The 19315-nt window shown below is 48.0% G+C and overlaps 1 protein-coding gene across 1 annotated transcript in view; it reads right to left on the bottom strand.

The window, feature by feature from the left end:
• The window catches only part of DRC3 (dynein regulatory complex subunit 3), a 44731-nt gene extending 38862 nt beyond the window's left edge, over positions 1-5869 (bottom strand). The window contains exons 1-3 of the mRNA XM_077746860.1: positions 5765-5869; positions 4938-5021; positions 1917-2081 (exon numbers count right to left, since the gene is read on the bottom strand). Coding sequence (XP_077602986.1) covers positions 1917-2076 — 160 coding nt within the window. The 5' untranslated portion in view covers positions 2077-2081; positions 4938-5021; positions 5765-5869. The remainder of the gene's footprint in view (positions 1-1916; positions 2082-4937; positions 5022-5764) is intronic.
• Positions 5870-19315: the final 13446 nt, after the last annotated feature.

Raw genomic sequence — 19315 nt, 5'->3', positions numbered from 1 at the left:
ACTGTGGCAACTGTCTCACTCACTAATCTCACTGCTCTGGCCCTGGGGCGCCCCACTCTAGCCTCCTGTAGCCAGTGGGATCTTGTGAAATACTAAGTCTCATCCTGTCCCTCCTCTGCTCAGGACCCTCCTGGGGCCCTCATCTCACTCACTATAAAAGGCAAACACCGTCTGCTGGTCCCCCAGACTGATGCTAGCGGACCCACCACCTCTCTGACCTGTCTCCATACAGGGCTGCCTGCCTCAGGGCCTTTGCCCTGGCTGTTCCCTCTGCATGGAATGCTTTCCCCGGATCTCCATGTGGCTCCTTCCCTTCCTTCTAGTCTTTGCTCAATGGTCACCTTCTTCATGAGGCCTCTGACTGCCCAATAAAACGCTGTGCCCCACCCCCAACTCCCCTTTTCTCCTCTCCTTGATTTTCCTCCATAGCACATATTACCTTTAACTTATACTATTTTTATCTTACGTTATTTTTCCCATCAACCTGGACATCAGTTCCATGAGGACAGGGGTTTTTATCTTTTATCTTTCATGTTGAATCCCTAGTGCCTAGGACAGCCCCTGGCATATAACAGGCATTTTATNTTGCTCAATGGTCACCTTCTTCATGAGGCCTCTGACTGCCCAATAAAACGCTGTGCCCCACCCCCAACTTCCCTTTTCTCCTCTCCTTGATTTTCCTCCATAGCACATATTACCTTTAACTTATACTATTTTTATCTTACGTTATTTTTCCCATCAACCTGGACATCAGTTCCATGAGGACAGGGGTTTTTATCTTTTATCTTTCATTCATGTTGAGTCCCTAGTGCCTAGGACAGCCCCTGGCATATAACAGGCATTTTATAAATACCGGCAGAATGAACCTTANGCTGTCTCTCTCTCTCTCTCTCTCCTAGAAATAAATAAAACATTAAAAAAAAAAAAAAGAAAGGGGAGGAGGTGAGCTAAAGGAGGCTGAAGCCCCCTCTGGTGACAGCCATTCTGTAGTCCCTTCGCCCCTCCCGCTGCTGAGGTGGCTGGGACCCCAGGTCTCTCCCTGCCCTGGGTGGTCAGCCGTGGAGGCCATGCTCTGGGGAGGCCCATGGGTTCGTGAGGCCTGGGCCAGGGCTGTGCCGGCCTTGCCCACTGCTGTGTCCCCGTGGTCCGACCCGCACTGGCTGAGGCAGGGCCTCCATAATGCCCTGTTGTCTCCTGGATGACCCGGTAGGCCAGTGTAGAAACCCAGGACACAGCGGGAACGTGGAGCAGCCCGGGTCACTGGTGTCCAGCCAGCTGCACCCCGCCCACCTCCCTCACTTGCTCTCGCACCCCCTCTGTCCTGACCCACCGGCCTGCTTGAGCCCACACACCATGCCTGTGTTACCTCACTTTCTCCTCCCAACCAGCACCTGAGAAATGGACTATAATCTTCCCATTTTACAGATGGGGACACAGAGGCACTAAGGACCTGCCAAACCACGTCTCCCCTCTAGGATGTCCTCCAGCTCCTGAGGCTCCTCTCCTGTTTCCTGGCCCAGCGCACATGCTCCCCCCTACCCCCCATGGCTTCTTCCTGGCCCGTGAGACTACCCTCCTGGGTTCCACCTGCCCGGGGCCCCCACTCCAAGAATTCCATGTGGAGTCTGTGACGGAAGCAGCATGGCCTTTGGGTTCACTTAGATTTGGAGTGGAAGAATTTTATCTTCTTGCCTATGATTCAGAATCAGCAGTGTTGTGGATATTCAAATGCTAATGATACTCAGTATTCACCTTGCAAACACTCTGCCATTCCTATGCCTTCTACCCCTGCAGGCCCGCATGCCGACGCGGGCCCCCTGATCCCGGACTGGACTCTGCGTGGAATTCCGGGGCATAGAAGCCAGGGGTGGGGCGCTGGGCTGCCTGGTGCCCCCGGCCCGGCCCAGCATACGCACTTTGGAAGTCCAGCCGCAGTGAAAGCACATCCTTGAAGAGGATGCCCTCCTGCCTGGCCAGCTGCCTGGCCTCGTCCCGCGGGCCCTGTTCTCCCACAGCCAGCTTCAGCATGTCCTCGTCCATCACTCGTGGCTCCATTGAGTTGTACGGCCGGTTCATTTCCCCTAAAAAAACACCACACGTTCCTCTTCCACAGTCTGCTCTTCCCTTTGTTTGAGAACAGGGGCTGGCTGGGGTCGTTTTAAGGAGCACCGTGTCAGCCACGGATGCTCTGGGGCTGCCCCCTCCTGGTCAGTGGCCCACCGCTCCTAGAGGCTAGTCCTTTTGCACTAAGGCTTCTCCAGGCCTTTTCCAGCAGCAACCATCTGCACCCGTCCTGCCTGGCGCCCATCCGCAGGGGTGCACCCCTTGGTCCCACAACCGTGGCCGTGACCCTACCCCCACCCAGTGGACTGGTGGTCCACGCTGCTCTCTTTAGCCTTGGGACCTCAGCTCCCCTTATGGTCACGGCCGTCAAAGCCTCTGGCTTCCGTCACCCACACTCATTCCCTGTCTTGCCACCAACCGCTGACCATGACCGTTGGCGGCAGCAGCCAGGTGCAGCAGCCTGTGGCTCCCCGTCTGAGATACTCATCCCCACCAGGGATATCTGTACTCCTCCCACCTCACCACAAGCTGCCCAGCGCACGGACACTGGCGGACACTGACCTAAGGTGGCCATTCCTGTCTCCCCTTGAGGAATGTGAACTTGGGGTAGTGGGATAAAAGTCTCATCGGAGCTGGCTGTGTGAGCTGGGGAGGAACTGGGGGGCCATGGGTGGGCCAGATGTGTGCGTAAGCAGAGATAACAAGAGGGGGATGAGGCAGATGGACGGAGAGAAACAGAGATGGGAACCTGGGTGATCCAGAAAATAAGACAACAGGGCGGACAGACTGACACAGTCTTTGCGGGCTGTCCAGCCCCTAATGTCCCTGATTCCAGGCCCTGTGAGAGTTTCCTGACTCCTCACAGTAAATCTGCTTTGACTTAAACTGACTCCACGAGGTTTCTGCTGCTAATAGGCCAACGGGATCCGGCTGAGACTCTGCAGGCTAACAGGGGATCTGTGCGGTGAGTCAGTCATAGGCTGACCCTGGGCCGCTGTTCCTGGCTGGACAGAGCCATGGCCCTGGGAAGCCTGGGCACCCCGACCTCATTCTCATCCTTATCAACATCCAGGAGGGTTGGACCCTACAGGAAGGCACACTTCGATTGAAAGCTCCCAGCTTCTGCCTCCTGAACCCTCCGGAAACTCAGTCCTCCCTTCTTCCCACTCCTGGGTGAATTACCTTCCTGCTGGCCTCACCATCTACCTTCGCCCTCTCACGTCCCCAACACCCGGCCCTCTTCCCTGATGCCGGGCAGTCCCTGTATTACTCCACTGAGTGCTGCTGGAGGGAGTCCCAGTGTCGGGCTGATGGTGTTCACTGCGAACTGGGGTGGGCCCGGCGCTCTGGCCACCTGGCCCTAGACACTGCCACTGCCCGCTGTCCTACTCCATTCTCCCCCACCATCCACTTGGATGCAGCTTACGTAAATATGCATCTTCCATTTCTGGGCTGTTCGTGATCAAATGTCCCTGTGCCTTTAACTCTCGTGTGTCCTTTCCTTCTGCTCCTGAGGAGCCACGGCCTCCCCGGGCCCCTTCCCACCCCCGAGCACTTCCATCTTCACCCGTGCCTTCCATCATCCGCTCTCTCCAGGCGCTCAACGCTGGCTCCAGCTCCTTAGGGTGAATGAATCAACTCCCAAAGATGTTTCTAGTCCTCCCCCTCTTTCCATCTCCCACTCTTTTGAAACGATTTTTTCTAAGACTTCCCATAACCTGACACCAACTTGCCTTTGGGGAAATTTTAATGTGCTGGAGTTGGCAGATGTTACCTGCGAAGCGTTTGTGCGTTTTCAAAGAAAAACGCCGCACTTTGGGAAATGCTTCTCAATTCCGATTTCAAAACTCTGACTGCATTCTCATCACTCCCACCTCATGTAAGCCCGGCACCTGGGACGGATCAGGCTTGCTTTCAGTCAAGCCCACAATCACTCTGCAACGTGGAACGGTTGTTAGGCACACGAGGGCAGGATTTGGAACCCGAGTGTGCATCCTTCAGCAGCTAACCTCATCTGTCTGAGCCCTTGATTTCCCATCTGTAAAAATGGATAATTCCTCCTTCCTACATTTGTTTAAGATCATTTCTGTAGCCCACACATGTGTAATGAATAGCTACCACGTGTTGTGAATAAAACAGATCTCCTTGTCTCTGTTTCAGACGTGAATCAGATAATCATACAAATATTTAATCACAAACCATGACAAGTTTGTAGATGTAGGGAACAAGGACAGCATGCATCCGGGGCACCTGGCCTGGCCAGGGGAGACAGAGCCAAGATCTGAAGGATGGGTAGGAAGGAAGGAATAGGGAACTGCACAGTGAAGGCCCTGAGGAGGGAGAGAATGAGACACGTTCCATTACCGGCTGGAGGGGTGCACGGTTGGCGAGGCCTACAGGAGTTTATTATCCTAGGATCCCTGGGAAGCTCCTGGGCCTTAATAAGGGCAGTGATGTGATCAGCTTTCAATGTTAAGCAGCTCACTCTGGCTGTAGTATTGAGAAATGGAGGAGTTGTGAGGTGAGAGGTGAGGAGGGTGGTGGTCAGATGTGCATTTGAAAGATCGCTGGGAACTTAATTTATAGGTAGGACTATCATCTGCAGTTTCCAGATAAGAAAATGGGAGCTAGTTAGAAAGGTTGAGTAATGTGCCTAATATGTCTATATGGTATACGACACAGACAGGAGAACAGGACTCCAGGGCCACTTCCTTAATTCTGATTCAGTTGTACCCAGGGCACTGTGGATTTTCATTGTCACAGGGCACAGCGTTTCTCACAGTTGTTCTGGCTCAGGGCAGAGGCCCGACCGCTCCTCCCCTGGGGGGATTTTATCAATAATTTACCACCAACCTGGGGTCCTGTTGACTTGCCTGACAATAGTGTTGGTGAAGACCAGAGGTAGGAGATGGGAAAAGCAGCAGCAAGTGTTACACCACTGTCAATGGAGCAGCCTCCTGACAGAGAAACAAAACCATTCAGAATTGCCCAGTGAAACAAGAACTTGGGATCATTTGAGTCTGAAAAACAAAGCCCCTATTGGCTATGGATTAATAAGAAAAATCAGCTATTTACCAAGTGCTTACTGGGTACTAAGTGCATGCACATTCATTACTTGATTACATGTCGGCTCTGGAAGCCATTGGAGAAAGGAATCCTAATTCTCTAATTTCCCAGACAGGGAAACGGAAGCCTGGCAGGGGGAGGAAATTGTCCAAAGTCATACAATGAATACTGACAAGAGGCGGACAAGGAACTCGGGTAACTGTATCCCAAGCCAAAATACTTTATACGGCACCAAGGTGAAGAAGAAAAATAAAGAAGAGACACAATTTTATGACAGTGAAGAGGTCAGATATGAGGGTTAAACCCTTGAAGAAGTTATCAGTGGACCGGGTAACTTTTGATAAAAGAGATCAGGCCAGGAGGCCGGGGGTGGAACCCCTAAAAATCTCTTTGGGTCCTGCTCCCCGGGGAAATGCTTCCTTAGCGTTTTTTTTTTTTTCCTCATCCGAAGGCCTGGAAGGCCAGGGCCTCAGCGCAGCCGGCCGGCCGTAAGTAGCTGACAGAACCTGTGTGCTTATTTTACAGGTGAGGAGCTCTGGGCCGACTCCCAGAGAGAAAGGTCAGAGGCAAGCTTTAAGTCGGGGTTCTGTCTGCCCATGCGCGTCCTCCCGCACTCTCAGGTCCAAGGTCTCACCGTCTTAAGCGCCTGCTACCGGACTGGTTCCACGCAGCAGATGCTTCGCTCGGTTGCTAAGGGAACCAAGCGCGGCCAGTCGGTTGCTAAGGGGAAGTCTGGAGGTAGACATCCTGGGTGAAAGTTGACGGTCACGTGACAGCATTTCTTGGGTGGGGAAATACTCCTACCACCAACCAGCAGTAGAAAAAACAAATGTTTCTCCAATCAGCGCTTTCTATGGGCAGGGATATTAGTGGCCCCGCCTCTCCCCCGCCCCCTACGTGAGTAATTGACTCTCCTCTTGCCCAATAATAGTAAGGATTCACTAGATTGACCAATATATAGATGAATCAAAATACACAGACTCCCATTCGGGGGCGGGCCAGGGGAGGTGCCGCTACGCCTGACGGAGATTCCTGTGACCTAGCTCGCCGCTCCGACCAATCGGACGCCGCAGGGTAGGTGGGGCTTCGCGAGGGAGGTGTAGGGGCCAATCGGAGAAGGGCTGGGCAGGCGTTGCCNCGGTGCCACCTCACGGGCGGCCCGGGCATCCTTGCCGTCGGGCCTCTGCCCACGGGCTCTCTGGGCCTGCTCACGGCGCCGGTGCCACCCTGAGAGGCGGCGCCCCAAGGCCCACGTCGGACGCGGCGATGCTCCGCGCGTCCCTCCCGATCATGGCCCGGTCCTTCCTGGCTCATAGAGGTGGTGCGGGCTGCTGGTTGGCTTACCTCCTCGTCTACTAGGAGATGCCACTGCGTGCGTCCTCATCCAGGCTGACAGTCTCGCTGCCACTGCCGCCAGGACCCAGTTCTCCCACACCCTTCTTCCTCCATCCTTGTCCCTCTTTTCAGTACCAGCAGCCCTCACACTGGGCACCCTCCCAGAGAATACTCCCTGCTCTGAGACTTGCTAATTAGAGCTGCAACTCAGCTAGGCTGTAGGAGGGACTGGGATTGGGGGAAGTGTTCCTAGAGGGTGATTATCTTGGCCTGGGGATGGCATGCCTGCACTGCCTCTGGGAAAGAAGGGAGGCTGTGGTGTTTAATGATAAGAGCCCTGCACTGGGAATCAGGAAGCCTAGGCTTCAGTAGGGTCTTTGCCAGTGACTTTCCCTGTATGACCTTGTGCAAGTCACTGCTCTTTCTGGTTTGAGATTTTTGGAGGTGAGGTATGGTGGGTCCCTTCAAGTTCTAAAGTTTTGATATTTTTTTATAGTAGTCTCTGCACATTGACTGTTGCTTCCCTGTTTTATTAATTTTGCCCAAAGCTGAAGTCTATTGGTGACAGTGCAGAGAGAGGGGTACTGTGCAGCTCCCGTTAATCCTCTGTGGGAGCTCTGGGCACCTGGAAAAGGGCCCCAGAGATGGCCAGTATCCTGGGTAAGGAAAGCCTAATGCTAGGTGAAAGAACACCAGAATGGCCCCACTCTATGGGATTTCTTTACTAAAAAAGTAACTTGCCGTTTCACCCAAGGCAGGAAGCTATGCCAAGTGATTAGTCGAGAATGTTGGTTGGTGTCTTTTAAAACTGGGTTCCTCCTCGTTTGTGGAAGGACTGGTCAAACGTCTTTTATGAGCCGGGACTCTCGTGTCCTTATGGGCCTGGCTGGTTTAGTCAGTAATGATTTGATTATTTCCTGCTTCACTTACGATTTTCCAGCTTACTTACCAGCCTTTAGTGGGGTCTGTGAAATTATCGAGGCCTCTTCTGTTGGCTAACTGGCGTTTGGGAGCCTTTTCTTTGCAGTGTAAGGTCCTGGGTAAGGGATGAGGGACGCTGGGCCCCCGAAGAGTCTCTTCCCACCTTCTGGACTACCATGTCTGCCTAGATTGTCTTCACTGCCATATTCCAAAACCTCATTGCTCAGTCGGGTATTGAGTTCCAGCCAGTTATCGGAGGGAGCTGGTAAACTTGAAAGAATTTTTTTTCTTTTCTACCTCCTTTACAGTAGGAGGCTCTACACCTTTGAAATGCCAAGGTAATTGATACGGGGTAGAAGTTAAAGGACATTTAAAAATCTACAAATATTAGGGTTCTAGGGGTACATAGCAAGTGGAAAGAGTGTGATCCTTCTGCCAGGAAGGCCTGAGTTGAGTTTTACCTTACCCATTTGTTGGCTGTGTGACCCTAGAAAATCATGTGACCCTTCTGAACCTTACTTTGCTGAGGGAGAGACATTCATATTTACAGAGTAGTACAGTTTAAGTGAGATAATGGACATAAAACACTTAGCATGGTGTCTGGGACATAGTAGGGGCTCAATAAATCATAGCTGTCACTGTTAACAGAATAGTTAAGTTCGGGTTGAATTTGCTATCTGGAAAGGATATGTGGGACACTGGCCCATCTGTGACCTGTGACTAGGTCCCAGATCCACCAGCCCTTATAAAAGGCACTTGAGCATAAATAGAGGGGAGCCTCCTTGCTGCCAGTCAGCCAGCAGGCAAGGCCTAGCTAATTTCACAGTTCAGATACATAATGAGCGGATAGAATGAGGTTCTGACGTATATTCTGTGCTGTTGTGACAAGGCATAAAAGTGATTTTCATGCCATTTAGTGTTGTTAGTATTCTTTTAAAAGTATTGCCAGGTGGTTGAAGGGAGGGAGGGGCTAGAGAAATAAAATAACAACAAAGTTGATGATTAACAGAAGCGGTTATAGCTTACACAAAGCAATTCTACAGCCGTTACTTGCTTCTTACAGCTGCTCTGCAGAGTAAGTTTTATTGTCCTTCCCACTTTAGAGATGGGGAAACTGAGGCTCAGAAGAGTAGAGCTACTGGTCAGCTGGCAAAACGGAGAGCTGGCATTTCGTAGCGGTCCTGGGCCTCAAAGGGCTTATGGTATCAAGCGAGAGAGCAGACACACATGGAACAATGAGCGCTCACAGAAGGCCTCTCCGTGCTTAAGGGCTCAGTTGAGTTGTGGGGATTTTCAGGGGTCTGAGGAGGCTGAAAGAATTCAGAAGAGCCGGGGAGCTAAGACTGGCTTCCTTGAGCCCCAGGGCTGCTCGTGACGGTGGGCGGGACTTCCACAGACAGCAAGCGGACACCCCCGTGTGTTGGGACAGGTGCATGAGGCAGGGAACGGGGTGCACGCGTATCCGTGTTCACCGGTGTGAGTGGAAAAGAGGTGGCTTTGGGGAACAGTGGCAACTTGGGCTTGGGTGCAGGGTGAAGAAGCCCTGTTTTGGGGGGTGGCTAACATCAAAGATAACCTTCCTTAGCTGGCTTCGACGGTCACTCTTTTGTGGTCCTCGTTTTACCCACTCATGAAATAATAACCTCTCACCAGCTGCGTGGGGCTGGTACCTGAATGATCCTATCCGTTTAGTTCAGCGGCCTCCTGAGTGCCGAAGGGTGCCAGGCTCTGGGCCACAGATACTTGTACAAACGGCTCTCAGGGAGCCTTCAGTAGAGGTAATATTCACCCAAAGGTGTCCCGCAGCTGCGCAGCGTTGGGCTTGTGGTCTGAGGGCTTGGTAATTAGTGGTGTTACCATTTTTGGGGTGGTTTTATATCTTTATTTGACAGTCTGGTGGTTCTCGCCCACATTAACCGTCTGTACATTTTTGAAAGTGGTTATAGGTACGTAGGTAAGGCCTGTGCAGAGCTGGTCTGCTGAACCCATCATTTTCACTGCGCTTCCTGGACAAGCACGCACGCTTTGGGCGTGGGCCTTTCTGTGGGCCTTTGGCCCAGACAGCTTTGTTGAGCCTGACGTCAGTGCGCGCATCTGGAGTTCTGGAGTTCCCATCTCCTTCATGGCAAATCTCTGGATCTCTTTGAGGGCCTGAGAGGCACTCTTCCAGAAACCCGCTGTATGGGTGCGCTGGTGAACGTTGATGGTGACTTCTCTGGTCACTGCCTCGTGGATGGCACAATGGCCCCCCCCCCCGCTCTGTGGGAGCCATTCTGCTGGGACCAGGTTGGAAAGGGGTAGGATAATTAGTATTCCATCTGATGCCTGGTGCCTCGCACAGCCATTGTAACCTGGTGCTATTTGATTAAGTGCGCGGATAAGCCCACCGTCTGACTTAATCACCTGTGTATTCTTGTATCCATCCTACCTGGGCTTCTAGAAGGTGGTTCCCTAGTAGAATGCATGGTTTAGAGCAGAGTGAGCAGTAGTATGAAGGACTAAGGAGTGTGGAGGAAAAAAAAGTACTTTTGTTTCTAGGTTTTCTCTTAAACAAATTTCAGGAGGTTACTGTCTTTTTTAGTAAAAAAAAATTTTTTTAACATTTATTCATTTTTTTGAGAGACAGAGTGTGAGCGGGGGAGGGACAGAGAGAGGGAGACACAGAATCCAAAGCAAGCTCCAGACACTGAGCTGTCAGCAGAGCCTGATGCAGGGCTCCAGCTCATGAAGTGCAAGATCATGGCCTGAGCTGACATCAGACACTTAACCAACTGAGCCACATAGGCGCCCTGTTACTGTCTTAAAAAATTTTTTTTTTTTTTACTGTGTATTAATTTTTAAGAGACAGCATGCAAGCAGGGCAGAGCGAGACAGAAAGGGAGACACAGGATCCGAAGCAGGCTGAAGGTTCCGAGCTGTCACATCAGAGCCTGATGCGGGGCTCGAACTCACAAACCGTGAGATCATGACCTGAGCTGAAGTTGGATGCTAAACCAACTGAAACACCAGGCACCCCAGGAAGGTTACTGCCTTACTCTAAACGCTTCATGACCGCTGGGGGGTTGGTGTCCTATACCAGGAGTTCCCCAAGTCAGGTCCGTGATGCTCTGCAAGTGTTGACAATTCCTTTTACTGGCTGGAGAACGCTTTCAAATTATCCTTTTTCCAAGAGTAAAGTTTGGATTTGTTTAAGTTAAAAGATGAGTGAATAGTTAATTCCGATGGGAACATTGTTGGGTGAGGAGGGTACAAGGAGGGCCATCTGTTCTCTTCCTGGTTCAACTTTCGTAAACAGGTAAGAAGCAGATACTCTGTTGCAGAGTTTGTGCTTGTAGATTGGATGGTGTTGGACATAACGGGCCTTCTAGTGCCCTGGGAATATGCTAGGTGATTGAGAGCCTGGAGGTTTGTTCCAAGAAGAATTCCTTGTCCCTCATACCGCCCTTGCACTCTGCAATTCGCCAAGCCCTTTTGTCTCAGCCATTTTATTTAGTCTCTACAACCCTGTGAGATAACAGAGAACTGAAAGGAGCTTAAAACTACTAAGCACCTACTGTATGCAAATTCTGTTGGTGGGATCTATTTAATCCCCATAGGGTTTCATTGTCTGAGTGTTGTTATTGTTCTGCTTTGCCTTCAAGGAAGCTGAGGCCCTGAGAGTTTTAAGAGACTTGTGTAGGGTCTTGCGCGGGAGATTGGTGCCAGAGTTAAGCCTGGAATCCACTCCTCATCCAGTCAGTGCCCATTTTGTGCTGCCCCGTTGCTTCTTGCTCTTCAGGTCTCAGGATTCGTGGTCGGCAGAATCACCTGGAAGGCTTGTTGGAACAGATTGTTAGGCGCTAATCTCAGTTTATGATTAAGGAGGTGCAGGCTGCGGCCTAGCGTTGCACATTTCTAAGTGCCCAAGCGATGCTGCTGGTCCAGGGACCACACTTTGAGAACCGTTGCTCTACATGAAAAGTTCGGCCTCCTTAATCTCTTTATCTTTCTTCAGACAATAAATGTGAGCTTTCTTATGGACAGACCATAAATGGGATGATTTAGAAATTGGTCATTCATTCAGTGGCTCTAAATTATTGCCTCTCTGTATGTATCAAGGTAAGCACTTACCAGGATGCTAAGTTTAGTAAGGGAGCTAAGACCGATACCTAAATCAGACATGATACAGAGGGGTGGCATTAGACTGGACAGATAAATGAAGTAAGAGAGTGGAGGATGGAAGGGGTTATTACCTCCAGTAGTAACAACAGTTGCTAAAAGCTTACTGTGTACTAGAGACCGAAGTGGGCACTTTCTGTATTTTGCAGTCCTATGATCCACACAACGATATCGTGAGGAAGGTACTGTTATTATCTCCATTTTGCACACGGGGACCCCAGAGCAAAGAGAAGATCACAGAACTAACAGGAAGGGAGCTGGGGTGGAACGCCCCAGCACTCTGGCTCCAGAGCTGGTGTGCTGTTCTGTTGTGCTGCCCTCAACAAGGGAAGGGTGAGGGAAGGAAGAACTCCGGAAGCCCCAGGACGTGGTGGCTGCTGAGCAGTGCTCTGATGCACAGGTAGGAATGGAGAGGGAGGCATGGAGGGCTCTCTTGGCAGAGACAGCAAGCAGCTTGAGCAAAGGCTGATGTTAAAGGGGGTGGGGTAGAGGGCATAATAGGATCGGTCCTGTTGGCCTAGCAGGGGAGAGTGGTGGAAGGTGAGACTGGAAAGGTAGGGTTAGGCCTGAGGGTGGGGGGCTTCGGCTTCAAAGGTTGGCCAGATAGTTTACACGCCTTCATTAATGGCGCTGGGGAGCCAGGAACAATATCTAGGGAGGGGAGTAGCATGGCTATCATTACAGAGTCAAGGAAATTTCCCCTTGGCAATCACCAAAAGGTCGTTCTTGTCTCTTACCATCAAAGCCCCATGTGCGCAGGGCAGGGGTCCTACAGGGAAGTCCGTAGCAGTCATTGGAAGTTCCCCCCAGGACTGGGGTACAGCCCCTGCTCTGAGCCCCAGTCAGACAGCAGGAGTACGGGGCCAGGTTGGTGGGCCATGGAGGAAATCTGGGGTTCTGAGAGCATTTGTCCTTAATGGCCTGGACAGCTTAATAAAACACCAGTCAGTCACGTGGTAAGGGTCAGCGGCTCCTTGTGCCCTGCTTTGCATAGGCAAGACCAGGCGCTAAGGCACTCACCGGCTATTACTGAAGGGGTGTCATTGCTTAGAGTGGGCTATTTGGGATATTAAAAATTCTCATAGAAGAAGTAAACAATATAGAATCCAAAAAGACAGTTGAACAGGTCAATGAAACCAAGAGTTAGTTTCTTGAAAAAGTAAAATTGACAGACCTCTAGCCAGGCTTCTCAAAAAGGAAAGAGAGAGCACCCAAATAGACAAAATTGTGAAGGAAAATGGACTTACTACAACCAATCCCTCAGAAATACAAGCAATTATCAGGGAATACTATGAAAAATTATATGTCAACAAACAGGACAACTTAGAAGAAATGGACAAATTCCTAAACATACACTCAATACCAAAATTCACATGGGAAGAGATACAAAATCTGAACAGACCCATTACTAGTGAAGAAATTGAATCAATTATAAAAAATCTCCCAACATAGAAGAGCCCTGGGCCAGATGGCTTCCCTGGGGAATTCTACCAGACATTTAAATCAGAGTTAATACCCATTTTTCTCAAGCTATTCCAAAAAATAGAAATGGAAGAAAACTTCCAGACTCATTCAACAAAGCCAGCATCACTTTCATTCCCAAGCCAGAGATCCAGCAAAAAAAAGAGAACTGCAGGCCAATATCCTTGATGAATATGGATGCAAAAATCCTCAACAAGATACTTGCAAATCGAATGCAACAGCACATAAAAAGAATTATCCACCATGACCAAGTGGGATTCATTCCTGGGTTACAGGGCTGGTTCAATATTCGCAAATCAATCAATGTGACACATCACATCAACAAAAGAAAAGACAGAAATCATATGATCCTGTTGATAGATGCAGAAAAAGCGTTTGACAAAATACAGCATCCCTTCTTAATAAAGACCCTCGAGAAAGTCGGGATAGAAGGAACTCACTTAAACATCATAAAAGCCATTTATGAGAAGCTCTCAGCTAACATCATCCTTAACAGGGAAAAACAGAGCTTTCCCCCAGAAATCAGGAACACAACAGGGATGTCCACTGTCACCACTGTTTAACATAGTGCTGGAAGTCCTAGCATCAGCAATCAGACAACAAAAGGAAATAAACAGCATCAGAATTGGCCAAGAAGAAGTCAGACTCAGTTTTTGCAGATGACATGATACTCTACATTGAAAACCTGACAGACTCCACCAGCAGCCTACTAGAACTGATCCATGAATTCAACAAAGTTGCAGGGTACAAAATCAACGTACAGAAATTGGTTGTGTTTTTATACATCAATAATGAAGCAACAGAAAGAGAAATCAAGAAACTGATCTCATTCTCAACTGCACAAAGAACCATAAAATACCTAGGAATAAGCCTAACCAAAGACATAGGAGATCTGTATGATGAAAACTACAGAAAACTGATGAAGGAAATTGAAGAAGACACAAAGAAATGGAAAAACATTCCATGCTGATGGATCAGAAGAATAAATATTGTTAAGTGTCATTACTACCCAAAGTAATCTACGCATTCAATGCAATCCCAGTCAAAATTGCACCAGCATTCTTCTCAAAGCTAGAACAAACCATCCTAAAATTTGTATGGAACCATAAAAGACCTGGAATAGCCAAAGTAATATTGAAGAAGAAAACCAAAACGGGAGGCATCACCATCCCAGACTTTAGCCTCTACTACAAAGCTGTCATCATCAAGACAGTAGGGTATTGGCACAAAAACAGACACACAGACCAATGGAATAGAATAGAGAACTCAGATTTGGACCCACAATGTACGGCCAACTAATCTTTGACAAAGCAGGAAAGAGTATCCAATGGAAAAAAGACAGTCTCTAACGGATGGTGCCGGGAGAACTGGACAACAACATGCAGAAGAATGAAACTAGACCACTTTCTTACACCATACACAAAAATAAACTCAAAATGGAGAAAGGACCTGAATGTGAGACAGGAAACCATCAACACCCTAGAGAAGAAAGCAGGAAAGAACCTTCTTGACCTCAACTACAACAATTTCTTACTTGACACATCCTCAAAGGCAAGGGAATCAAGAGCAAAAAAAGAACTATTGGGGCCTCATCAAGATAAAAAGCTTCTGCACGGCAAAGGAAACAGTCAATAACACTAATAGGCATCCAACGGAATGGGAAAAGATAGTTGCAAATGACATATCAGATAAAGGGCTAGTATCCAAAATATATAAGGAACTCCTCAAACTCCACACCCGAAAAACAAATAATCCAGTGAAGAAATGGGCAGAAGATATGAACAGACCCTTCTCCAAAGAGGACATCCAGATGGCCAACAGACACATGAAATGACGCTCAGCGTCACTCATCATCAGAGAAATACAAAACAAAAACAAAAACAAAGAAAAACACACTGAGATACCACCTCACACCAATCAGAGTGGCTAAAATGAACAAATCAGGAGACTATAGATGCTGGTGAGGATGTGGAGAAACAGGCACCCTCCTACACTGTTGGTGGGAATGTAAGCTGGTGCAACCCTTCTGGAAAACAGTATGGAGGTTCCTCAGATTAACAATAGAACTCCCCTATGGCCCAGCAATAGCGCTACTAGGAATTTACCCAAGGGATACGGGGGTGCTGATGCGTAGGGGCACATGTACCCTAATGTTCATAGCAGCACTCTCAACAATAGCCAAATCATGGAAAGAGCCTAGGTGTCCATCAACTGATGAATGGATCAAGAAGATGTGGTTCATCTATACAATGGAATACTACATGGCAATGAAAAAGAATGAAATCTGGCCATTTGTAGCAACATGGATGGAACTTGAGGGTGTTATGTTGAGCAAAGTAAGTCAGGCAGAGAAGGACAGATACCATATGTTTGCATATATAGGTGGATGAGGAGCAACTTAACAGAGGACCATGGGGGAGGAGAAGGGGAAAAATAGTTGGGGAGAGGGAGGGAAGTAAACCATGAGGGACTCTTGAATGCTGAAAACAAATTGAGGGCTGATGGGGGTTGGGGAGAGGGGAAGGGGGGTGATGGCCATGGAGGAAGGCACTTGTTGGGATGAGCACTGGGTGTTATATGGAAACCAACTTGACAATAAACTAAGAAAAACAATTCACATAGAATTGTGCTTTTAAAAAAAAAACAGTGCTTTCCCAGGTAGAAAATTTGAAAAAGTTACCAAAAATTTCAAAGGAGAAAAAAAAATCACCCTAATATGCTTTTTTAAAAACTCATTGAGATTCTTCTCACCTCCTGCAATGTGTGGAATGAGTGGAATACTTGTATATTTCACTGATGTTTGCTCATGCCTTGGAGGTGACATTGTATAAGCACTCTTGTATATTTCTGTGTAATTTACTTGTTTTTTTTCTTGTGTGTGGGGGCATGGCTAGAGAGTAGGGAAGAATATAAATGCAGTGCCCAGAGGAACTTCAGTTAAGGGTTATTCCTCATGACCTAGCTGATGAATCACTTAGAAATTTAGGCTAACCTAGTAGTCTGAAAAGACAGATATAATGTTCAGGCTTTTTTTTTTTCTGACCCACCTTGTTGTGGGTAGTAGAGGGGCCTGTTAACCATTTTCAGGGGTGCCTGGGTGACTTAGTCACTTAAGTGTCCTGATTTAGGCTTAGGTCATGATCTGTGAGTTGGAGCCCTGCCTCAGGCTGTGTGCTGACAGTACAGAGCCTGCTTGGAATTCTCTCTGCCTTTCCCCCACCTCTCTCAAAATAAACAAAACTTAAAAAAAAACCAACAACCCATTTTTCAGACTTGGTGCCTATTTTAGTGCTCCCGCTAATCCTTCTGACCTGGAAGAATGTTGCTGATCTTCTCCGTCCAGTTAGCCTGCCTATTGTCTGGCAGCGCCTGCCTCTTCCTCCAGGAAGCTTTCCTAGACCACCCTGTTTATAGTGCTAAATTTTTTCTCTGAACTCAGTGTTATCTGTTTTAGCTCTTCCCTCGACTACAAAAGAGCAGATTCNAAGCTTTCCTAGACCACCCTGTTTATAGTGCTAAATTTTTTCTCTGAACTCAGTGTTTGTTATCTGTTTTAGCTCTTCCCTCGACTACAAAAGAGCAGATTACGTACTCTCCAGGTTTTTGTGAAGATTAAATGTGAGAATGAGTATAAAGCCTCTAGCACAATGTTGTGCACTCAACTAAAATACTCAGACCTATTGGTTCCTTTTGTCCTGCCTGGTACAGTTTCCTGAGGTTATTTATTTTATGTCACGTCACTTCACTTGTTTATTCCCTTATCTTCTGAATGAGACCGGAGGCTCCCTAAGGCCAGATGCCTACTTGCTATTTCTTTGTGACCTTCACAGAATGTGGCAGAGGACTGTGCACAATTACTCCAAAGGTTCCTTTCTGTCCATCTTATTTTTTAGCATCTTTAAAAACTCAAAATACTGGCCATCATTTACTGATCCTTCAGCCTCTTCTAGACATCCTGTAAAGATATTAGCTTGTTACAATATTATTTTCTCTGAAAACTCCATTAAGTCAGCAGTAGGATCTCCCATTTTACAGACAAAGGAATGGCTTAGAGGAACTGAGAAACTTGCCCAAGGTTCAGGGAATCAAGCTCCAGGGCTTGTGTTCACATTGCCTTGTAGACTGCAAGCTTGGTCTGATTTCCGTTTAGACAGGGAGGAGTCTTAACTGATGACATGTGGGAATTCCAGGAAGTTAGCATAGTCCCATCAAGGAATTCCAGAGCAATGTGGATGCCTGCTGTCCTCTCTTTGTTCTCTCCCAACATTAGACGCTTTTTGTTTTGGATTCAAGTCAGTTTTGTCTCTTGTCTGGTGTGACTGACTGGCCTGTGTGAGTCCATGAACTATTCTGACACTCACTTCCCTGATCCATGAACAGGGAAGGGGTGTGTATGTGACGAGAATGCTTGCTTGCCTTTTACAGGGTTAAGAGAATCACTGAGATACCTTATGTAAAAGCAAAACGTGGTGTTATGTTAGAGCACCTCCTATACATCAGTTAGACTGAATGGTCCACGAGAGCATCTGTTTTCATTTGTACTTGTTTTCTGATTTACTTTTGAAAATGGTGGTGAGAGATACATAACACAGAATTTATCATTCTGACCATTTTAAAGAAGTTCAGTGATATTTAAGTACATTCACGTCGCTACGCAGCCATCACCACCATCCATCTCCAGAACTTCCCTCCTTCTGCCTGAAACTCTGGGCAGGTTAAGTGATAGCTCCCATCCCCCCCACCCCCCCAGCCCCTGGTGGTAACCCTTCTACTTCTGTCTCTATGACTGTGAGTACTCAGCGTACCCTCACATTAGTGGAATCCTAGTACGGCTCTTTTTGTGACTGGCTTATTGTATTTAACGTATGTCTTCAAGTCTGATTCACCGGGGAGCGTGTATCAGAATCTTCTTTCTTTTTAAGGCTGAGTAATATTCCATTATGTGTATATACCACATTTTATGTATCTATTCATGCATCTTTGGATACTTGGGTTGTTCCACCTTTTGGCTCCTCTGAGCAGTGCTGCTGTGAACAGGGGTGTGCAAATATCCACTCGGGTCCCTGCCTTCCGTTGTTTTGGTTACATACCCAGAGACAGAATTACTGGATCATAAGGTAATTCTCTTTTTAATATTTTGAGTAAGAACTACCATACTGTTTTCCACAGCGGTTGCACTGTTTGACATTTCCGCCAGCAGTGCAGAGGGCCACAATTCTCCCCAGTCATCGCCAGAACTTGTTGTTTGTTTTTTTCACGGTAGCCATCTTACTCGGTGAAATGACCTCTCATTGCAGTTTTTATTTGCATTTCCCTAATCATTAGTGACAATGAACGTTTTTTCATGTGCTTATTGGCCGTTTGTGCATCTTTGGAGAAAGTCTGTCCAAATCTATTGCTTGTTTTTTTAATCAGGTGGGTTTTTTTTGTTTTGTTTTGTTTTGATTGTTGCTGAGGTCTAGGACCTTTCTCGATATGTTGGATATTAACAGTAGCTATGTGATTTGCAAATAATGGTCTCCCATTCTGTGGGTTGCCCTTTCCTCTGTTGATCAGGTCCTCGGTTGCACAAAAGTTTGTAATTTTGATGAAATCCAGTTTGCTTTTTCTTTTGTTGCCTGTGGTGTCATGCCCTGATTTTTCAGGAGAGTCTGACACATGCCTTGATGACAAGAACAGTGACGCTAGCATTATTAGCCTGCATGACCCTTCACCAGGAACTGGGCTAAGTGCCTTTTGTGCATCATTTCCTCTCATCCTCACAGCAGCTCTGCGAGGCATATGCCATCATTCACATTTTTTTAGAGCAGGGAACTGAGGCTTAGAAATGGAGTACCTTCCCCAAGGTCCGTGGATAGTAAGTGGCAGAGCAGAGACTTGAACCCAGGTCTGTGGACTCCCGATACAGTGCTCATAACCACTAAACTGGAGAGCGTGGTAACTATTTGGGATTGAATGAATGAACACCTGGATGACCTTGGCCGCTGACAATCTGGCAGTAGTGGTCCCCAACTCAGATGTGCCTTTATGTTAGAAATTACTCACCTAGTCCAATCTTCGTGTTTCAGTGCCCACATGCCCTCATCTCCCAGGATGTGCTTTCTTACAGCTCAGTGAGGCTCTTCCGGGTCATGGAAGAACTGTGTGTACCCCCGTATTTACTTTCTCTCTGGATTTGCTTTGGAACTGCGATGCGGGAGGGTCGGGGGGGAGGGGATTGAGGCAGATGTTAAGTTGTCTAAGTGACCAACTTGCTTTTAAGATGCTACCAGCTGCTGTTTTAATCATT

Source organism: Crocuta crocuta, unplaced genomic scaffold, assembly GCF_008692635.1.
Source record: "Crocuta crocuta isolate KB4526 unplaced genomic scaffold, BGI_CrCroc_1.0 scaffold139, whole genome shotgun sequence".
Classification (NCBI taxonomy): Eukaryota; Metazoa; Chordata; class Mammalia; order Carnivora; family Hyaenidae; genus Crocuta; species Crocuta crocuta.
The sequence above is the reverse complement of the archived record's forward strand: the minus strand, read 5'-3'. Positions and strand labels throughout refer to the sequence as shown.